The sequence below is a fragment of the Cygnus atratus genome, chromosome 3 (assembly GCF_013377495.2).
Source record: "Cygnus atratus isolate AKBS03 ecotype Queensland, Australia chromosome 3, CAtr_DNAZoo_HiC_assembly, whole genome shotgun sequence".
Taxonomy (NCBI): domain Eukaryota; kingdom Metazoa; phylum Chordata; class Aves; order Anseriformes; family Anatidae; genus Cygnus; species Cygnus atratus.
The window spans coordinates 37159337-37181613 of NC_066364.1; the positions used below are offsets into that span (position 1 = coordinate 37159337).

The following is a 22277-nucleotide window of genomic DNA, read 5'->3' on the forward strand; positions in this document are numbered from 1 at the left end:
TGATTTGGCTGCTAAAACCCAGGCAGCTACTGCCTACATGAATTTAAAGATGTGGCAAGTAAGAAGTACTGGTAGAATGACTCTCTACAGAATTTGTGCTTTAATTGTAAATGCAGTCTCTAGCTGTGTTTCACTAAATCCTGGATGACACCACAGCTGCTGAGCCAAAAGAGAGCAGATGCTGCAGATGAAGCTCCATCCTCATTTTGGTCAGCTGCAATGCAAATGCACGCTGCTCACCACTTCCCTCAGCTGAATTCCTTTGCCTTTTACAAATTCCCACCGCTGGCTCTGTAAGCAGGAAGACACACTAATGATTTGCACGAAGAGACAGAGAATGAAATGACAGGAGCAATGGGGAAAAGATCCTTTTTAAAATAAAAAATTAAAAAAATTATATATCTTTATCTTCACTGGGAGTTTGTGCACCTGCAGAGATCCACAGCTTATCTGGAAAGAGCACTACATAATCACCAATTCTGCATTTTCACCAGTAAGTGTTAGAAACTGACATTAAGAGTCTTGAGAAAATACAATTCTGATTCACTAGTCTAGCCGTGATTTGGTTTTGTTTGGTCTCTGCTGCATATGGTATCAAAGACAGCTCTAATCTTTCCTTAAAGGATGAAAGCACAGGAGATGAGGTGGAAGCTACATGAGGTTTCCTTCTTTAAGAGGGAATTTGAGCACTAAATTTTATTTAAGCCTAAGAAATACAAACAAAAAGTCTGAGTCACACTGCCTTTTCAACATCAATGGAATTAGTAGGAGAAGGCAGGTTCCTGACTTTCCATTGTGTTTATTCAATTTTCTGATTATGATGATACATAAGCGTCAGTTTAATACTTTTGAGATGAAGTTGACAACATTGAGAGCTTTTACGACTGTTTATAGAAAGAGACAGCCCTGTCCAAGATCACAGTCCCACCTGAAGAGAGACAGATGAAATAGAGTGGTTTCACTGATGCCCTTACTTGCACATTACCTGTATTCAAGTGGAAGAATACAAATGGATGTGAACCATATGGAAAAGGTGATGCTAAAGGGTAAATGTAACACTTAAGGGCAGGTAGCACAGCAGGCCAATGGCTTTGTTGGATCGGTGTGTGAGGCAGCTCAAGGACACTGCCCAATTGCCATGACGATGAATGAAAGCCACAAAGATGGAGAAGGAACTGGAGCACCTGTCGTATGAGGAGAGGCTGAGGCTGCTTAGCCTGGAGAAGACTCAGAGGCTTCTCCCCCATGTATATAAACACCTGGTAGAGGAATTAAGGAGCTAATTCTCCTCAGTGGTATCCACTGACAAGGTCTTCAAAAGACATCTAGATGTAGAGCTTATTGATATGGTTTAGTGGAGGACTTGTTAGTGTTAGGTCAGAGGTTGGACTAGGTGATCTTGGAGGTCTCTTCCAACCTAGATGATTCTGTGATATGAGGGAAAGGGCACAAACTGAATGGGAGGGCTTCCATTAAGCAGAAGAAAAATTCTTGCAGTGAGGGTGGTCAAACACCAGAACGGGTTCCACAGAGAACCTATGGACCCTTCACCCACGGAGGTACTGAAACCACAGTGTATGTCCTGAGCAACGTGCTCTAGCCGAGGACTAGCCAGCCTCCAGGAGCCCTACGACTCTGTCATTCCCCATGCTCTGATAACTACAAGCAGCTGAGCGCAGCATCGATTTCACATTTATTTCTCAGAGGTCTCTCCAGCCCCACGCTCCCCGCCTATGGGCTAACGGCAATAATGGCTGCCGCCCCCTCAGCGCCCGCCGAGGCCGTTGTCCGCGGCCGCCCACGCGCCGCCGGAGCCTCCCCGGCAAGAGCAGGAGCAGCAGCAACAGCAGTAGCAGCAGTAACACCAGCACCACCAGGCGCCACCGCTCCCGCCCGCGCCGCCCATTGGCCCGGGCGGCGGCGTCACGTGCCGGTGGCTGTGCCATGCCGCCGGGGCGCCGCGGCTGCTGCTGATTCATTGGCTGTGCCGGCGCTGGGCTCTGCTCGGCGGGGCGGGGCGGTGCCCGGCCAGGTAAGGGCGGCGGTGGCGGCTGCGGGTGGGGGACGGCGCCGTGAGGGGGTGGGCTGTTAATAAACAGGGGGGCTGCGGGGCTCGCTGAGGTGCTGGGGAGGTATTGCCTGCAAAAGGGGCTTGCGTCGTGTCTCGGTATTTAATTGAAGGGTTCCTTCTGGTGCTCAGGAGTACACGTCTTCCAAAGCAACCCAGCCAGCCCTTAAACCCCCGCAGTGGCTTGTCTAGAAGGCGTTAAAACTTTTTATTCCCTCCCTAGGGTTGTATGTTTGGCTCTGCCCTGGCTGCTGTGCATTCGAGCGAACTTTGAAATCCAACCTAAAAACACTTGCAAGGAAAAAAAAAAAAAAAAAAGAAGGCAGAATAAATTTGTTGTTGTTGTTGTTCTCTTTTGTCTAGGTGGCGTGTGGCTCTCTGCCGTGGATGGCTTTACCCATTCTCAGCCTTGCCCTCCTCCTTTCCCAGGGGAGCCTGGTGCTTTCCTCCACCATCCCGCAGTAGCCCCTCTGGTGAGCAGCGGCTGTTGGCGGTGGCAGGACCAGGTCCCTGTCCTCAGCTGCCTGCCCTTCCCTTTGCTGGAGCTGATCCCCTCTGAGACCAGCTGGCAGAGCTTCCCTCCGTTCCCCCATGGTTGCCTTGCTCGTCCTGATGTGTCCGTATCGGTAGGTGCTTGCAATGCCGGGTGGTGACTGGATGTGTGGGTACACACCGATAGTTTGCCACTGCTCCCGTGTTGGGCAGGGCTGGTACAGGGATGGGACAGCAGTGGCGATGCTGGCCTATGCTGCCCCAGCAAGGCTGGGCAGGGCTTGTTTGGCACAACATTAGGGCGCTTCCGTTTCCAGTTGTGTTCTCCAACCTGCCGCTCTGTTTCAGAGCCGTTGCCTCCGCTGTTTTCTGTTTTTCCTCCTTTGAGCTCCTCCGAGATGCAGATTTACGTAACCGGTGTGGAAATAAATAGATGTTTTGGCTTCCGCTCTCAGATAATCAGGTAATTGTCTCAAATACTGCTTGTTTTTCTTGTCCACTTGCGATTTCCTATTCAGGTTCTTAATCAGAGAGTTAAGGTAAATTCTTGCCACAGGAGTAAATACCTGGCAAGATGCCAGTCAGATGGTAACTCCCCGTTGACTGAGGGCAGTCTGGCTCCCTGCTTGCCTAAAATAATGAAACATTCTGGCTGCATCAATCATGAGAAAAGATGTTTAAAGTCAAACTATTGCCAGAGAATTCATTTTCTGAAGAAATAAAATCCAGAGTGTTAAGAGCTGTAGAAGTTGTTTATTGCTGTGCTTATTCTTTCACTGTTTGCGTACACATTGTGGTGGAAGAGGTTATAAGGTGAAGCTCAGATGATGCTCTTGCAGCTCGTTAAACAGTTTAGATCAAATTTCCAATCTTTAAGCCAATAGTGTGAGCAAAATTTTAGTACCTGTGAAGCGTTATTCTGCGTGCTCACTCCAATGGGCCTCGGTTGTGCTGTTGTTAATACTGTTTCCTTGGTCCCTCGTTGCCTGTTTATTGCCTCATGTAGCACAGAGACATGGTAGGGATTAAGGATGAGAGTGTTCGGATGTGTGTTTAGGAGTGGTGTATTGCTGGGAAGAAATTTGAAATAAATTGTTTGCTTCTTCCACAACAGCAGAGAGAAGAATTAAATCTAAAGGCAGGAAAAAAATCAGTTCTGTTTTGGAAAAGTCCCAAACCAGTTTGCCTTTTAGTAAAGATCTATTTCAATAGCTATTCAAAGTTTTTGCTGAACTGATTGTATTGTAAGTGAATTGCAAAAGTTCATAAAACATTTATCTGTGCAGTGTGGAAGTTCTCAGGAAAAGCTGTATTTTTTATTTTTTTCTTGAGAAAACATAATATACAGCTGACTCTTCAAACTGAAAAGCTCAAGCATTGCTTCGCATCCGAGAGATTATGACTTTACAGACCCTGTGGGTGTGATCTTAACCTGTAGACATTTTTCCACCTCACCGCGGCCAAACCACAGCTGTGAGATATCCAAGAGCGGATGCAACTCTGATTGAGTGGTTTATCATACCTGTTTTGTTCGGCTCTGCCAGTTTATCTTCTGCTGCCTTGAAGGCAGACAGGAGCTGTGCAGGGGAAATCTGTTTCTGTGGACAGAATTGCTGAGCAGTGAAGTGCGTGGCTGTGCTTCACACCCGATGGGTGCTGCTCATTTTGTTACAGAGGAGGGGAGGTGGCCTCAGTTTCCACTCTGCTTTTCAGCTGCGGTATCCTGGCTTTTTTGTTGCTGCAAAGCTGACAGAGAGCTGTGAAATGAGGGGTGAGCACAATTCTCTGTTTCCTCAGATATGCAGCCATACAGGCAGCAGTGCTGTGTCTCAGCAAAGGGGCCGAGTCCCCTAATTAGAGTCCCTTAATTAGTGCCGAGTTCCCTGATGCAGTGATGCGAGAACAGTTCCTTCTTTAAGCTTCACCCCTGCTATGAACAGTCAGCGTAGATGTGGTTGTTTGAAATTCTCCCTGATGCCCCTGTTCTTGGATTCAGTTGCTCTTTTGGCCATACTCAGCATCAGGTTTGCAGTCTCCTTGAGATTTGCAAACTAGCCCATTAGAGTAGATCTGTAGTCTAGTAACCCTATGAATAGGGTTATATGCATTGACAGAAATTCTCTTCACAGAGATTTTTTTCCTATTAAATGTAATATCATCATTGGGTTATAAAAACACTTGTTCTAGCCCTACTACTGAAGTTGCCTTCTTATTTATTATTATCAGTTCTTACGTAATAACACATAGAGAAAGCATTTTAAAAACAACTCTTCTAGCTAGCTCCTTGCAGTTGACCTGAGGTGGGCTGATCAGTAAGAGTATGGAAAGGGGGGAATCTTTCATTTCTCTCTGCTCAGAATAAGGCATTGGAATAACAGGTTTCAGGGTTAGCAAGGAATCCAGAAGATCTCCATTTCAGCACTGAGCTTTTTGTGGCAACAGAGCTAGTAAAAAACATTTTATTAAAAAACAGAGCTAGTAAAAAACCTTTAGTAAAGAGCAAAAGCTACCCTTTTTATTTTTTTCCTTTTAAAGCTGCTCAGAGATGAGAACCTGTTCTTCGAATATGGTTTTCTCTATTTGTTTCCTCTTTGCTTAGGAGGAGGTTTGGCCTTGTTTTCTCCAATGACTACATCAACTGTCAAATTGTGAGTGTTTTTTGTAGAGACATACTATTTGAGTGGAAGTGTGTATACTCATAATACTCCTTTTGGACGTTTGGGATGCTGAAATCTGATATGTTTTCAGGATTCAAAGTTGAGCTCTGAAGATTGATTGTATAATTCTGTCGTAGCTGCAGAGAACAAATGGAATTATGGCTAATATCTCTCTGTTTGTAGTTAATACTGTCTTAGGACTGTATATTCTGCCTGTAATTTTAAAGGCGTTTGATACTGGAGTTGAACTAAGCTTGTTGCTTCAGCGTGTGTTTTTGGGAGCAAGTTCCAGTAGCTCTGTACTGACAGTTCCCTGTCCCTTTATTGTCAGCTCAGGTTTGAAACTTTTTCAGGATAGAAGGAATATATAGCTTTTGTGATGTCCCACTAGGTATAATTCAGCTTTCTTCCCAGACAAGACTTAAAAGCGAGCATATGTAGTGTTTCTTTGTCTTTTTTTCAAATCCATGTAGTTGTCTGTGAACTCATAGCACAATGTGATTTCATATTAGTTTCTGCCAAGCTTCAGGTGGCCCCGACTGAGTTGAACTACTAAGCAGGCATTAATGTTTGCATGTGTGATTGACATCTTAGGAAAGTACTTGGCAAACTGTTTTCATCTTTTATTTGTTAATTTTGACTTTAAATTCATGAAGTCATTTCTTTTAAACTAGGCACAAACAGTAGCCATACAATTAGCATGCAAATTGTACATAATGGTGTGGAGACCTACACTGCAGCAGAACAGCGTAAGACATTAAGTGCTAGTTCGTGGAAAATAAGACATTTTCGTGAGAATTCATATGCATGTTGGATAAGCAGGTGCTGGAGTCTAGTTTACATTTGCAAGGATATTAAAATGTATGTTATGTGATGTGTAATACATGCAGCAATACATGCAACACAGCTGCCTGTGATTTTTCATTTCTTGTCCTTAGTTCCCCTAGACTAAATTAGTGTTTTTCCATACCATTGTTATAAAGCCCTTTTGTGATGAATCTAAAATTATTCTTGCTGTTGTAGTGCAATAGCTCATGCAGATGATGCTGTTCTGAGTTGTTAATATTGGTACTTTCTCTTCTTTCCAAGAAGAGTCCCAGGTGCTGTGTACTCAAAGTTAGCATGTATGATTGATTTTAATTGTACAGTCAGTTTTCAATTATCTTGCTATTTTTCCTGCTAAATTTTGCTTTTGTATTGCTTGCTTTCCTCTCTTATTGCAGGTGAGAAGATTGGGTATACCTTGTACAAGACCTCAAGCTGGATCTCAAACCCTGTACATCTAGGATCTTGAGAACTGGAAAGAAGCAAGGACCATTTGGCTAAGTATCTGCTGCAGACTCCTTTCTCATCAGTACTCAGAAGTGGCACAGCTTGTTTGAAGCAATAGCTGTGTGGTACGGTTGTAGAAAGATGAGATCTCTATTACGTTTTAGCTCCTGCAGTGCAGAGTAAACAGATTTGTGCTTGCTTTCCTCATTCACTTTTTTCTCTGTGACTTTGCCTCGGGATGGAGTAAAAAACAATGCAGTGGTGTGATGGCTGCTTCCCTTGCCCCCAGCAAGCAGAATATTGTTGGTAGTATGGGGACTGAGGGGGCACAGGAACAGCCTGAGTTTGTTACTTTCTTGTAGCCAGCACTTCTGGTTTAATTGTACTGCTTAGCCGATGGAGCTGATGCATCAGGATGCAGTGCTAAGCTTTCTCAGACTTATCACAGTTTGAAATGCTGCTGATCTCTGTTCCTGCCCGGCTTTTGGGATCTTCACCATTTGCAAGGCACCAACAATTTGTTTAGTCTATGAAGTCTGTAAAGTGTTTGATCTCTACAGAAGTAAGCAGAATGGAAAAGTGGAAAATTAATGTAGTTTTTGATTGAAAACTTACGTCCTTGCTTGTGTCTACCATATTGGTAGTTTTATCTTGCTCCAGAAATGAACACTACTTAGACCAGTCCACATGGATTTACTCTTGTGTGTGCAGGTTGGAGTTGGAGGTGGCTGCTGCTGGTGACATCCAAGACCAGTTCCAGATGCACACAAAAACGGATTTGCCTTTGTGGCCCCAGTGGCAGTGTGAACCACAAAGCTGTGCTTCAGATATGGCGTGTGCCTAGCTTTGCCCTTAGAGCGACTGGGTGTCAGTTTGAAAGGTAGGTGGCTGTGCAGAGCAAATGTGCTGATGGCATCCAGAGTGTTTCAAGTAGTCGAACCTTAGTGGTGTCTGCACCCCACTGCTGCAATTCAGAGATGTGGATTTTGTGCAGACTCAGCGCTGCGGAGTCAAACTACCTTGCACGGGTACCACTGACAGGCAGCTGTGAACTTACAGACTTTCACAAAGGTTATGAACAAGTTCTCATGAAGGTATAATTCAACTCCAGGAGTCACAGTTGAGTCTCCATGGGGAGTGTCTTGCTGCCTGTTGGCATCCTTTAGGCTTCAGAGACACCAAGCCAGTGCTCCAGAAGAAGGCCGTGACGGCTTGTCCTTTTTAGTTAACAGGTGACTAACCTGCCTGGACCTCCTGGGTGGTAGCACTGAGCACAGCCCTGCTGTGGGTTTCCTTGTATGAGCAAAATAAAGCTTTTTACTGCTCCTTTACTTGTTTCTGAAAGAAAAAGAGCCAGTGTGAGCCGTATACATCAGAGTCAACAGATAGGCATGTAGAATAGAAGGTTTGTTTTAATGTGTTTCAGGCCAAGGTTTTAGAGACATTTGGACAGACAAAGCTTACAAGTGAGGTGCACTCCAGGTTGGGACAATGCTTATGCTTAGCTCTACTGGATCACTTGAAGGCATGCTTTTTGTCCCGCAAAGCCTGAGTAACAGATTAGGCAGGGAGCCGGGGGTCAAAGTTTCAGTAAGCACCTGTGCCTCTGATAGTGGCTGATCCACACCTGAAGTAAGTGTAGAAATGCCTGTAGCCAGTGGTGATATGCTGGAATTTTGAGTCTGAACCTACAGCTAAACCACGACAAATTCTTTTGTGACCCTTCTCCTTATAGGTCATAAGTAGACACTAATGACTGGGTTGCAGGGAGGGATCTGCATGACACCCAGTTAACAGTGTGAATCTGAAACAGGGGAGGGTCATGCTGGCTGTTAGGAAAAGGCTCTTAACCGAGAGCATGGTTGGGCACTGGGACAGGATCCCCAGGGCAGTGGTCACAGCCCTGAGCCTGTGGACAATGCTCTCAGACATGGTTTTATTTATTTTTTTTAATTTTTTATGTGGTCCTGTGCGGAACCGGGAGTTGGACTCAGTGATCCTTGTGGGTTCCTTCCAACTCAGGATATTCTATGATTCTATCTCCTTTACATTTGAGGTAGATGAAGAAGCATTTTTTGGACTGTTCATATATCCTACTCGGAAGTTTTCTGCCTGCGGATTTATAATAATGCTAAAAGAGAGGCGGTGACAATGAACGCTGAAGCCGTATGAGAAATACCTAAATAAGAGACTCCTCTAGAAGGCTGCAAAAGAGAAAAGCAGGCTTAGACAGGAACATGCTGATAAAATCTGACAGGAGATGCATCATCAAGAAAACACTGAGGAGAAGGGGAAAAGATGATGAGAACCCTCAGGAGTCAGTCACAAAAATGAAATGCAGAAGCTTGTAAGAGACAGCTGATAGAGCTGTGCTGGGAGCAAACTAGGACAAGAATCATAGTTTTTCCTCTGTGCCATTTACTTTTTCCAGAAGGCAGCAGTTACCTTAGTTGATTTTAGAAAACAGGAAAAACTCTGCCTAAAGCTTAATTAGACATTCTCTCTTATTCCAGGAAATAAGGAAAGTTTTCAAGCCACTGAGGAAGCAAAGGAGGAACTTTAACACAAGCACTTGAAATTACTTAACCTTTTTCTGTCATGTTCCTTCAGACCCTTAAGGAAGTAGAGGATGGGAAACATCCTGATCTGTGAACTGGATTGTACATTGCAGCCACTAAAGCATCTTTTTCCTCACCTTCTGTGCTTTAGGCTATTTAGTCTAGTTGGGAGCTTTGTGAGTGGCTGAAGAAGGGTGAGGGTAACGAAGCACCTTATCCTTACTCAAGCGAGTGTCCTCCCCTCTAACCTCCCCACATGGGTGAATGGCTAATCCTGAAAATTAAGCTGGTTGGAGTTTGAAAAATAGATCAGTTTCTTGTTTTAAATGGTTTATCACTTTTTACAGAAAGATAACTGATTTTTTTATGAACTTGAAAGGCTGCTCATACTTCTGGGGTGAATTTGTTTCTTACTTTGCCTGATTTCCTGGTCTTTATGCATGGCCATCCTAGCATTTGAGCAATGCCTTTTACTTGCATACGGTCTTATTGAATCTAACAGAAGACTGAAGTTTCAGCTAACTTGAGTGACATGGGTACTTAGAGTCCTTTTTTTTCCCCTCAAGAAGTTTTACCTGGATTTGATTTTGTACTCTAAGAAGTTTCAATGTCCACAGAAGAGCTAATTGCAATAGTTTTACAAACCACATGAAGTCTTCACCCTGCTGGGTTTGAATTGAATGCAAAATTACCCAAGCTCAATTTACTTTTTGAAAAGCACTGAACAGTTTCTTATGGAATGCTATTTTGTAATAAACCTTGGGGTAGATGTTCTGATTCCAGTTGCTGCAGCAGATGTTTTGCGCAGAGATGTGCTCTCTTCTGGTGTGTGTAGAATCGTCTAATACTGAAAAATTATTCTGCAAAATGCAAATCCCTGGTGCAGTGTTGGAATGACAGAATATCTATCAGGCTAACTTTAATAATCAGTAATGTTGCCCTACAGGTTTTGTTGATCTGTGGGGAAAATCACTCCTGTCTTATTTTCCTTCTGCAGTGGCATATTGAAACTCTTTTAGCACAGAAAAATCTAGGTTGGAAGGGACCTCTGGTGGTCATCTGGTCTAACCTCTTGCTCAAAACATGTTCAGCTAGATCAGGTAAGTTTTTTTTGTCCTATCTAACTGAAATTTTCCACGTCTCAACTTGTCTGTCTATTGTCCTGTTGTTGTCCACCTCTGAGAAGGGTCTGGCTCAGTTTTCTCTATGCCCTCTTGTAACTTAGACCTCAGAGCCATCTACAGTCACCTCTGAGCCTTCTCTTCTGCAGGCTGAACAAACTCAGTTCCGTCAGCCTCGTGTGAGGACACCAAACCCAGATGTGGTACCACAGATACCATCTCACCAGCACTGAATAGAGAAGAAATGCTTCTCCTGATGTGCTAGCTACGCTCTTGTTAATTCAGGCTAAATGGTTGGCTTTCTTTACCACAGGGGCATGCTGGGGACTCGTGTTCAGCTTGTTGTTGGGGGGACCTGCGGGTCCTTTCCTGAAGAGCTGCTCCCCAGCAGTCAGCTGGGTTCCCATCAGTTGATTTCTTCAGCTTGTCTGAGTCCTGAATAGCAGTCTGCCCTCCAGTCTTTGGACTGTTCCCCTCATTAATCTGTGAACTTGCTGCCAGTGCACTCTGTCTCATCATCCAGCTCTTTAAGAAAGATTTAAAACAGTATTAGCCCAGCATCAGTACCTAAAGGGACTGGTAACCACTGGTAACGAGCTGCCTGCTGGACTTTGAGTGATATAACCCTTTGAGCCTGGCATTCTAGGTAGTTCTGCACCCAGATTTTCATGACAGCATTCATCCTAAACTGCTGAGGTCTTTGGTATTTAATATTTTTTTCAGCTATGAAAGCTACGTTCTGAGGAGTCTGGTTTTGATGCTTTTTATACTTAGAAGCATCTCTGTGGAGGTGAGCGTAGCTTCTCTCTATCCATTAAAGAGAAGCTGTGCTGGCTGGTGGTTGGCCAGCAAAGACTGAGGAAAGGGAGAGAGGGCTTGTGATGGCCTTGCCTGATGGGCAGTGATACTGGATTTAATGGTGTGAGCATTTTTGTAAGCATGAGCGGTTCATCTTGGGAACAGTGGCAAGAGAGAATCCTATAAGTAAGAAAAGATGCTGGGTGAAATCAAAAGATGTGTTAGAAAAATGTATTCTGTACTAACGCATTTTGTATCCACAGGGACATATTTATTGTAGTGCAAGATGTCTGCCCTGAGGTTGATTTCTAACAGAACCTCCCAGCAGGCCTTGTCTAACTCTGATTACACCTGGGAGTATGAGTACTATGAGTATGGACCGGTGTCATTTGAAGGCCTGAAGGCTCATAAATGTAAGTTCAGTACAGACATATTTTATTTCAGCTGAGCTTCCCCATCTTATTCACTGCTCTTCACTTGTAACCGATTATTGTACAAAAATCTCTGAACTTTCTGATTTCTCAACAGTTAGTTATTAGCCTCTTTATTGGATTATTATAATTGTTTCTTCTTCTGTCTTTTTGTTGACAGCTTTCCTTTGATATAGGAGCACCATGGGTTTCCTGAGTCTAGTAGGAATTTCTCAGTACTAAAGAATAGCAGACTACTAAGAACTGTTTATAACAGCAAGTGCAGCCCCTGCTGCTTCTGGTGCCTACTTGCTGCAATCCATGTTCTGTTCTTGTTCCCAGTAATGTGAAAAGGGCATTGGTGGGCAGCCTTACTGCTTTTGTTGTTCCTTTATAAAAAATAAGTATAAAGCTTTCAAGAGACTTGAAAGAAGAATTTTCTTTTTCCGAAGAAACTTTTATTGTTAGGATCTTCTTCCTAGAATGCTTGTGTTAATTTAGCATTGTACTAGTACTGGAGCTGTTTAATTACAGTACAAGTAGAAAGTGGAGGATAGAGATCAGAGAGATGAAAATTATTGGTAGGAACCAAGAGGAAATTTAGCTAGGACAAGCTAGTGAAACCAGGCCGATATTTATTTTACAATAAATTTGGTGACAATAACTTGGACTTCTAGAAAATTTATTTGGGGTGGTGGGTGGGTGAAGGGTTTTAAAAAAAAAAAAAAAAGGAACAAACTAACTCAAAACTGGGATGTGTTTTGCAAGCACTTTGCTAAAGAGAAGCAAACCATCTTGTCCCACTGTTTCTTACTGTGCAAATGTTTGAGCACTAGTCTTTGAAGTAGTGGGGCAGGGTCCCCAGCATCCAGTACTGGGGTGCTGGTCCAGGGTGGGATCCGTGCTTCCTGCCTCTTTAAATGTGGTGAGGATTCAGACTGGGAAGGAGTGCTTGCTGTGGCAATCAGTAGCTCGGAAAGGTTGATCTGCCTTGCTTCTGCACAGTCAGGAGGCTTTGGGGAGGCACTGGGAGATTCAGAAGAACTCACAGAAGTTCTTACAACTTCTAAAAGACAAGAGCTAGACCAGAAGCTACTGTTTGGCCTGAATTATACTTTACCTTTAATTTTTTTATAGAAGTCTGCTGATTATTCTCTGTTTTTACAAATGTTAGGTACTTGAAAAATGTAGGTTAGTTTTTATCATGTTTCCAATTTTATATTCCTTTCCTCCACTTAATCAGAGACCAAACCTGATTACAGAGATCACTGATTACAAAGATGAGCTGCCATGTGTGTACTCACCATCTTCTTAGCTCTGTGTGTCAGTGTGATAGGAGAACAAATATAAATGATAGTTACCTCTGAACTGCTGAAGGTCTAGTGGCAAAACGAATCTCGGATTGCCATTGAGCTGCTTGCCGTGCTGGGTATGACAGCTCGGCTTTGCTGTCTGGCTGTGCTGTTCGTAGAGCAGGAGGGCTCTGGACAACACTTGTTAGAGAATGGGACAGAAGAAACATCACCTTTTCAGGTGGAGCTTGATATCTTTGTGAAAGAGAGGGGCTAATAGCAGTATTGAATCAGTTGCTGAGGAAGTCCCTTCTGTTTTTGTGTTTCTTTCCACTTTTTTTAACTGATAGATTGGAGTTGCCTCTGTTTACCTTGGTGTTACTGCATTCTCAACGGGTTGATTTTAATCTAGTAAAGGTGTGTGAGTAAAGTAACAGTCTGTCTTTGTTGCATATGCAATGATATTTCAATAAATTCCTTGTTCTAGGTAATTCCAGCTGAGTTGGGCCTGTTGAGGATTGTGGAAGCAACGTGGTCAGACATTTAGTCTCACTGAAATCTGAATGTGTGAGAGGAGATTGTTAGGGCTACATTGTCATGGAGACTTTGAATACTGACAAGTCCTCACTTTTTTATTTGCTGGCTCTCTTCTTTTTTTTAGCCACATAAGAAATCTTAAATCTTTTTTTTTGCACAGCTGCGTTCAGACTGATATTTGGCTTTTGCTAACAAAGAATTTAAAATTCTGTAGAGGCAAGCATCATAAATGGTGAGGTTGGGGCTTTGTGGATGTATTCCCACTTGGAAATACTCCATCTTCCTCAGCTGTGATGTTCTAAGATTTTTGCAGTAAAGGTAGAATCAAAATCAGTGATAAAAGAACCAATGTGAAAGCAATGAGGCTCTGCTTTGGTGATCTGGTTTACAGCGTAAAGTTAAAATGGTGCTCTGGGCTTATCTGTATGTTGTACAGGGAGTTGTAATGAAAGCAAAGGAATAAATGGCTTGAACCGTTGATGGGGATGTGTGTGGTGCAAGGAGAAAATGTCTGTGGTGCCACTCCGTGTGGAAAACACCTGCTCATCTGGTTAGAGTACTGAAAATCAGAAGTGGCTGAGAAGGGCCCTTCTTATTACCCTGCACTGAGAACAGGAGGGACCTTTATGGTAAAACAGTCTTTGAATGCTGGTAGATACGTGAATGTAAATTCCACCAAAGTCCAGAAATGAGTCCACAGGAAAAGACGCCAGTCCAACTGGAGAGGGCATGTATGTCTGTAATTTACGTTAAAAACTTAGGGGTGAACTCCAGTTGAGGTGATGCAGGCTGGCAGTGGCACACCACCAGCTGTAAAACATCACTGTCCCCTCTTAAACTTAGAGGTGTGTGATTTCTTTGAATTTTTGATATACCAAGTTATTTCACCCAACGTGAGAAAGCACTGTGGTGAACCATAAGCTAGGATGAATTCTGCAAGAGAAAGTTGGAGGCTTCTTTGGGATTAATGCTGACTTAGTTACAGGCAAATGGAGGTTCCTACTAATCCAACATACATAAAAAGAAATTCAGAAGCCTGCTTTCTGAAAGCAGAGAAAAAGTTATGTAAAGTGATTTGTAGAGAGAAAAGCTGACAAAACAATCTAATACACAGAAAACAATAAAATAATAATTAAAAAAGGGGTTGGTGAGAAGGGCTGTTTAAATACCGAATGACCTTTCAAATATGAAAAAATCTGTTTCAAAAGCTGAAAGCACATTCTGCCTGAGCAGAAGTGAAGGCAGAAACTGGAAATCAGAAAATCCAGAAATGTAGGCATCAGATGTTTTACAAATTAAAACTTTCTAAAGTAAATAGACAAAGATAACCAGGAGTTATCTGTGACTGATAGAGATGCAAACAATTTTTTGTGCGTTTGGAACAGAAGAAGCCTTGGTAACATCAGAGAGAGGTAAACTAGTTAGGAGTGATCAGAGGATTATGAATTTGCGTTAGGAAGGCTGATAAAAGTTAGAAAGGTGATGGCATGCTTTCCTAATCTGTCTGGAACTTGGCTGGTATTATAAATGTAGTCTTAGCATTTATTTTGAATACAAGTAGTTTGACGTGCCATTTATTTTGAATAAATGTTTAGAAATTAATAGGTTTGGATAATTTGCACTTAGTGAGACCTACATGAAATACTGAAGAGATTTCTGGCCTGCTGCTTTAATTTTAAAGAAACCCAAAGAACGTTATTGATACAGCAGAGGGTTAGAAGTGTCAACAGCCGCAGTGAAGCAAGCAAGATGTAGCTTTATGCTCAGTAAGCGCAGGAGTTCTCTTCCAGGGGGCAAAACACCAAACAAACCCTGAGGAAGGCTTGCTAATCATGAATTATGGGACCATACAGTGCCAGCAGATGTGATTTTTTGTGGGAAGTAGTAATTTGTCAATTAAGAAAAATCAAGATTATCTGATATATTCATTTTTCAACTTGATCAATATGATCTATGCGTGGATTTCTAAAGCATCCTATTTGATCGTATTTTCTTCTGCTTACCAATGTAATTGGTTAAGTAGTAAATTGCTTAATGGGAGTATTTCTTTTCAGATCAAATTTGCAGGTACTGCAAAGTCTAATAAGATGATAAATAACCATGAACCATCTTGTATTAATTAGGTGAAATGCACAATGGATCTTGAAACACCGAGTACAGGCTATACATACAGAATGATTCTGAAAATAACTTAGGGCTCACAACGCACAGAATTGCAGAAATAAACTCTTACCAGTATGCTTGAAGCTAAAAGAAATACTCCAAACTTTGGAAAGAGTACAGTGTCAGTATGGGGTGATTTTTTTTTTCCCCCATTTTCTACTCATCACGAAGACCTATACTTGAGCTACCTCCAGTTACTTTAAAGGATGTTGAGGAGAGATGGAAAAAAACTTGCAGTGAGAGACTTGAAACTTAACCTCCTTAGTTTACCAGAAAATGGGATTAAGGAGTGACTTGATTATGATGGAGTATTTTTACAGGGAGAAAACGTCAAGTTGCGGCAGGCACTTTTTCTACACACAGAGCAAATGGTTTCAATTGATTTCTAGTTTCCATATCTGCCTTTTATGTGGAAGATGTTTCCCAGTGGGAGTGTGATTAACCACTGAGGCCAAGTACCAGGCAGGAGGGCCGGTTCCTTGTTTTCTGGTGTCTTTAGTCAGTCCTGTAGGGGACTGAGTGTTTGAGGTACTGGTAAATGTTCGGTGCTCTGCCTGCTGCACGGGCTCAGACAGCTTGTTGAGGAGCTCTACATTCACTGGGGATTGTTGAGGTTCAGTGGTAGCTGTGTGATGAGAGCTTGTCCTGCCTGAGACTTTCCTCTGGCTTGTCTACGTGTTAATTTATTGACCTTTTACAGTGCAGGCTTTGACTATTTGCATAAACTAAAAATAACCAACTGAAAGGACAGGTGAAAAACCACCTGTAGACTGCAGGTCCCAGACCAAGTCATGTTTTGTCTTGGTGCTCTGTAACTCTGGGCTGTGGTTACCAATTGATTGTTTGGAACTGTTTGCCCCACTTGTACCACTGAAAGATGGCTAAATCTTCCTAAGCCCATTGTGCCAAAGAGATCTGTCAAAACCTGGAACCCCAGTGGTGTCAGACAGAAATCATTCAAAAATAGCAGGAGTTCTGGGCTATATAGGGACAGAGGTTTTTGCTGAAAATCAAATAATCCTGTTATCCGAGTTCTAGTATTGAATTGTTTCCAAAGCAATGCTTGGACGTGGGCCAGGCATAACAAAGGGAGCTGCTTTTAGTTTAATAGCAGAGAATTCAGTCCCTTCCTGTTTTCAGCATGTTTCTCGTTTGTCTGGCTGTGAGTAAAATTTGGGCTAGAAATGAGAGGTTCAGTGTCAGCTTTCCAATTAAAAATAAAAATAAATCTTATTCTTTCCATTTTGCCAATCAGGAATAAGATGACAAGTTTTTGGGGATCTGTAGTCCCATACTGCGTGTGGAAGGGAACTTCCTGCAAGTGCAGGTAAAATATTGATCGCATTGTTTTCTCTTTTTCACCAGACTCCATTGTGATTGGATTTTGGGTTGGTCTTGCAGTCTTTGTCATCTTCATGTTCTTTGTCCTGACTCTGCTGACGAAGACTGGAGCGCCACATCAAGAGTGAGTCCAAAAACTGGAATAACAAGTGCAGCCTCGGTGTCCCGTGTGGTGTCCTGCTGCCCACGAACGACCAGTGACAGTGCTGATGTTGCACTGGCTCAGCACATTTTTTTGTACTCCATTCTTAGGAAAGGCTGTTGTGTGTCTTTAAAAATATTTCTTTTGTTCTAAGCGTTTGAAAAAGATGCGAGTATTGACAGGGTAGATACAAATTAAATACAATGCAGATATTGACTTAAGAATGTTGAAGTCTGAAGGGTTTTGCATGTTTGTATTCAAGTCCAAAATGTAGATGTTGGTAATACTTGCAAGATCTTTCCTTAACCCTGTAGTTCACTGAGCCTCCAAGCATCTTAGTTTCTGCTGAAAAATTGCAGTAGATGGGGAAGTCCTGGCCAGCTCCTTACTTCTTAGCACTAGAGTCCTTTTAGTCACAAATGAAGCCTTTCTCCACCTCCTTCTGGCTGATCTGTATATGCAGACCATGCCTTGGCTCAAGCATTTATCTGCAAATCTGATACTTAAAGCCAGTTGTGCAGCACGCAGGCTATCAGTGTCCCTCTGAGAAGGTCTGAGCCCACATCTCCTCCCAGGTTTGCTTGTCATCAGGAAGAAATCAAGGCTCTCTGGAGGGTGAGAAGGCTCGCAGGCAGGTAGCAGTGATGAGAAGCTGATTGTGAAAGGCAATTGTCTGCCATTATCGCTTCCTGACGCAGCCTGCCTGTCTCTGCCTCCTGAGGGCCCTGTGCTGGTTACTCTTATGGAGGCTGCATCTGACAGTTTGTAATAGCTTATCTCTAGAGGCAGGCGCTTGTTAGGGAGGACCTGCGGGTACGGTGAGCTCCTGGCTCTACTTCTGCATTTTTCCTTCTGTGAGAAGGAAGCAGGCAGAAGAATTCAGCTTCCCGGAACTGGCTTGCTGGGATAGCTGGGATTTTTGCCTCCCTTATGTATTGTCAAAACAAACAAACAAGCCACGCTCTGCTCCAAAGTGTATTTAAAGTCTTTGTAAATACTGGTGTGCTGTCTCTTTTCCCTGGGGGTCTTTTTTTTTTTTTCTTTGTTTAACATCCAAGTCTTTACATACGTGGGTAATACAAGCTGGGGGATGAAGTGATGGCATGTCAAGTACATGACAATGAGAATTTTACATGGATATTTGTCAAAATGTTTGTGCGCTCATAAAAATGTACGTTGAAGTAGCGGAGGGCTGCTTAATATATCTCAATGCATTTCTGCTTTCTTCATCCAATATTCTTGGAACAGGCTGTCTGGAGAGTTTGTGAAACCTCCGTCTTTGGTCAACCACTGTGTCCAAATAAGACCTCAAGCAACCTGACCTGAATTCACAGTTGGTCTTGCCTTGATCAGGGCATTGGACTAGGGACCTCCAGGGGTCCCGTCCATCCTAAATCTTAATACATTTTTTCTTCAGTTGTTGAACACAGCCTAGACATTTTCTTTCTGTACTTACTTTAAAATTCCTTGGCAGCTTTGAGAGCTGTGTGCTTGAATATTTGTCCACTTATTTCATATGCTGAGTTGGTGCCTTTAACAAATCTAAGCTTTTTTTTGACGTCTGATAACTTACTGTGTACAATACTGGAAAAAGACCATCCAGAAATACACTAAGGGCAGTGAATACTATTGATGTATCTTTTTTGCTGCATATATATAAAAACTGGAGAACATAAATACCTACTTGCAAAAACAGTGTAGACTGTGGATTTATTTTGCCCGCATTTTGTCTTTACAGCTCACTGGATTCTTCATGACTCATAGTTTCATTAGTGGGCTGTCTTGCAGCCGTCCTTTAGAAATAGATGTTAATGGGATCCCTAGGTCTTGGGAGAAAGCCATCCTGGTTGATGGACGTGTCTCTGACTTCAGGAAGTCATTCTGGCTGTTCTTTAAAGTACTATTAACGCGAGAGAGAAGTGTAACTGGGTTCAGATGGATGGATCCAAAGTAGAATGCTCTGATTTTTCTAGTAATATGCTTTTCTTGGCTCAATATAACGGGGCATGATAGCATGTTCTTTTTAAAACTGTACAAGATGTTCAGGTTTGGGTACATCCTCAGCCCAAGAGAAGAGGTTCAGGACATGGATGAGGAGGCAGAAATGTAATTAGTAATGGAAATGATACCTGTTGCACTTTTCTTTTGTTCACTTGTATTAGTAGGTGTAGAACATTAGCTTGTCCAAAAAGAGATTGATCAATTTTCTGTATTTCTGCCTGAAATTTTCTGAAATTTCTGCCTTGCGATTACAAGGCTTCATGTAGGTATTGAGGCAGGCTGTACAATTAGTTGCAGTGAAGGTGAAATGACTTTTTTTGTTTCCCAAGAAAAGAATTGGTTTGGGGCAAGGATTCTTGGGGGGGAATCCACTCAGAGAAATACTGATTCACTGAACCAAAAACACCTATAGATGTTTTTGTACATTTGCTGAAAAACGTAGGAAAGTTTCTCAGGTTCAGGGCAGTGTTTCTAGATTGGTACTAAGGAGCTGCTTAGATCCCACAAGGTCCCTTCAGGCTGCCCAACCCTGCTTGTTTTGGAGGAGTGGCTATTTATTCCTTTCCGTGGTGCTGGGAGAACGGTTGCTTAAGCTACAGAGGAATCTGAAGTGACAGTCCCAAGTCAGTAGAAGGGTATACTACAAACTGTACCCTGATGGTACACTTGAGTTCGTTGGGCAGAGGCCGGAGCTCAGTGCTGCAACCAGAACCCAGTATCACAGGCCAGAAAATTCCCAGAAGGGAGCTTAGTTCTCCTGCATTAGTTCACCGGTAACTGCTTGTTTGAGTGGTTTTCTTTAAGTGTGATGCTTGAGGTGTCTGGCATTCAACATCCCACTCTTAATGGCAGCTTCTGGGACTCAGAATCCTCTTGGCCCAAATACTGCAATAGGAGTAGGTTGTTCTCTGCCACGGCTCTCCAAATACAGAACTGGGATTTCTGAAACTGCTTCTCTTGTTTTATCAGTTGTTTTATCAGTCTTCTGGAAAGGTGTACACTGAGGTATGCTTGGATACTGTAGTGGGCAAGGCTATAGAAGTTTTCAGTCTAGTTTAAAAGTCTTTCCCAAAATACAGCAAGATAGTGTTCATGAATTTCAGAATCTGACAATATGACTGTATACTAAATCATGTGCTCCCTGTTCAGCACAGGATCATTCTCTATAATAAGTCCTCAAAAACTTGGCCGTTGTAAAATTTCTCCGCATCTTCTATTCCTCCATTTAGATTAGGTTGCTGTTGTCAGTCCTGGGTGCCCTTCTGTGCAGGAAGACTTTGCTACTTAATACCTGGCTGTGTTATTAAGGACTTTCTACACCTATAAGCTAGTTTTGCTTCTCTAGTGGATACATTTTAAAACTTTCTTCCTAGGCTTACAATGTTTATTCTTAATGTGTTTGCCAGCTCTACTCTGGGCCACAAAACCATACAAGAACTGCTTTTCTGCAAAACCATATATGCAGCTCAGTGGTGCTTTCAGTTGCATTACAAATATGTTAATGTCAGTTACCTGTTCTGAAGGTTACTGTGGCATTATTCCAGTCTGTTTCAATCGATGATCCTTGCGGGTCCCTTCTGACTCAGGATATTTGGTGATTGGGTGTTTGCCTCCTGCTGTATATCCAGTAGATTATTATTTAGCTAATCCTGTGTCCTGCATCAGTTTAAACATTAAGCTGCTTCTGCATGCTTCACTTCGAAATGCAGAATGAGCCAATATTGTTTTTGACAAACTAGAGGACTGGTTTGATTTGAAGGCCAGCGTAACTGACTTTGTTAGGCTCTAATTCTTGTATAATGTCATAAAAGTAAATTAGCACTTGGAAAGCGGGGATTTCTAGGATTTACTTTTGTCTGGGTTGAGCTCTTCTCGCCTTCAGCTGTTTGTGGCTCGTGCACAAATCTGTGTAGACTGGAGCTGTTCTGAGCTAACACTTACAGAAAACTCCAAGAGAAATGTCAATATGTCTTTCCTTCCTGGACTATGTTTCTGATTCTTTAAGCCTTCCAGTCTTTATAGTAATCTGTTTAAATTTGGAAATCTGAATGACATTGACCAAGGTCAGTGCAAAAGATGGTTTGATGTCTGGACAACCAACCACCCCATCACTCCTTTCGTGACAGCAGTGTTACCTAATGTCTCTCAAAGGTTTTCACTATTAAAGATTTTTCTCAAAGCATTCTGTGAAACTTTTTTTTTTGAACTTGATACTGCTTGTTAGCTACCTAAGAGGAAATTCTGTAGGCTCATTCAGTGAGCTGAACTGGTTATTAAAGTATACTGCTTGCTAGAAGTGCCATTAAAGAGTACGGGTATTGATAACTTACTCCCATGGAAAATTACCACTACAAATCAAGACTTAAAATAGCTTCAGCAGAAAATAAATAGTGCTGGCTTTTTAAGTCCCTTGTAGATAAGCTGTAGGGTTTCCTTTCTTCCCGATCATAATGGCTGCTGAAACTTGATTTGATGGTAAGAATACCAATAATTCTACTTTCATGCTCTCACTTTTTTTCGTCTTTTCTCTAGCAATACAGAACCTTCTGAAAAAAGATTCCGGATGAATAGCTTTGTGGCAGATTTTGGAAGACCGTTAGAGTCTGAGAGAGTCTTTTCTCGTCAAATAGCTGAAGAATCCCGATCACTTTTCCATTTCTGCATTAATGAAGTGGAACACTTAGACAAAGCAAAACCAAGTCAGAAAGGTCCAGGTCTGGAAAGTAATATCCGCTTCCAGGAAGTTCCCAGGACCAGTGGAACATTTGAGGAGGACCTGAGTTGTCTTACAAAATTTAATATTCCGAACTTCGTGAACACTGAGCAGAACTCTTCACTAGGTGAGGATGATCTCCTTATCTCAGAGCCACCTATCATTTTAGAAAGCAAATCAGTCATGCAATCTTCTCATCGGATCCTTGACTGAAAATTTTTACTTTAAGGTAAAAAAAAAAAAAAAAATCCTGGTGTTGTCCAGTTGGAAGCCTTCTGGTTGTTTTGGAAGAAGGTATTTCAGAGCCCTGCTTTTTTTTTTCTTTTTTAACTTGTATGTAAGAATGGCTGTGCTGACAGAACAGTTTAGATGAGAAGTAAAACACTGAATGCCTTATTCCAATGTCTTCTGTCGTCTAAGCCTTTTGTCCAGTATTGGGTTTGCTCCCTGTTGTTTTTGTTTGGTTTTTGTTCAGTTTGGTTTTAAATGACTGTTTATGTCCAACTTCTGAAGATACCATGACTTGTGGGGACTGTGAAGGCCAGAGCCTAGCTTTGGGAGGTGTATGAGAACTCCTCCGCCAAGAAAAGTGTGAACTCAAACTACAGCTGAAGCAAGGAATAAGCAGGCAGCTGCTGGGGCGATTCTGCAGCTTCTGCTGCTCCCCAAAAGGACGTCTGAAACAGCAGCACGATGGATACCTGCATGGCAT

General features: G+C 42.5%; 1 protein-coding gene across 5 annotated transcripts; it reads left to right on the top strand.

The window, feature by feature from the left end:
• Nucleotides 1-1969: 1969 nt before the first annotated feature.
• On the top strand, nt 1970-21806 carry MRAP2 (melanocortin 2 receptor accessory protein 2). 5 transcript variants are annotated; one of them, XM_035559488.2, is made up of 9 exons: nt 1970-2032; nt 2432-2694; nt 2909-3023; nt 6441-6614; nt 7201-7369; nt 10045-10147; nt 11230-11379; nt 16734-16833; nt 21385-21806. In XM_035559488.2, exons 7-9 carry the CDS (start codon nt 11253-11255, stop codon nt 21776-21778), a joined length of 621 nt encoding a protein of 206 aa, XP_035415381.1. In that variant the 5' UTR covers nt 1970-2032; nt 2432-2694; nt 2909-3023; nt 6441-6614; nt 7201-7369; nt 10045-10147; nt 11230-11252; the 3' UTR covers nt 21779-21806. The 5 variants fall into 5 exon arrangements, with proteins under 5 accessions (XP_035415381.1, XP_035415378.1, XP_035415380.1 ...); XM_035559485.2 differs by having other exon boundaries at nt 6441-6543; XM_035559487.2 differs by lacking the exon at nt 2909-3023 and adding an exon at nt 5160-5208 and having other exon boundaries at nt 6441-6543.
• The last annotated feature ends 471 nt before the right edge of the window (nt 21807-22277 follow it).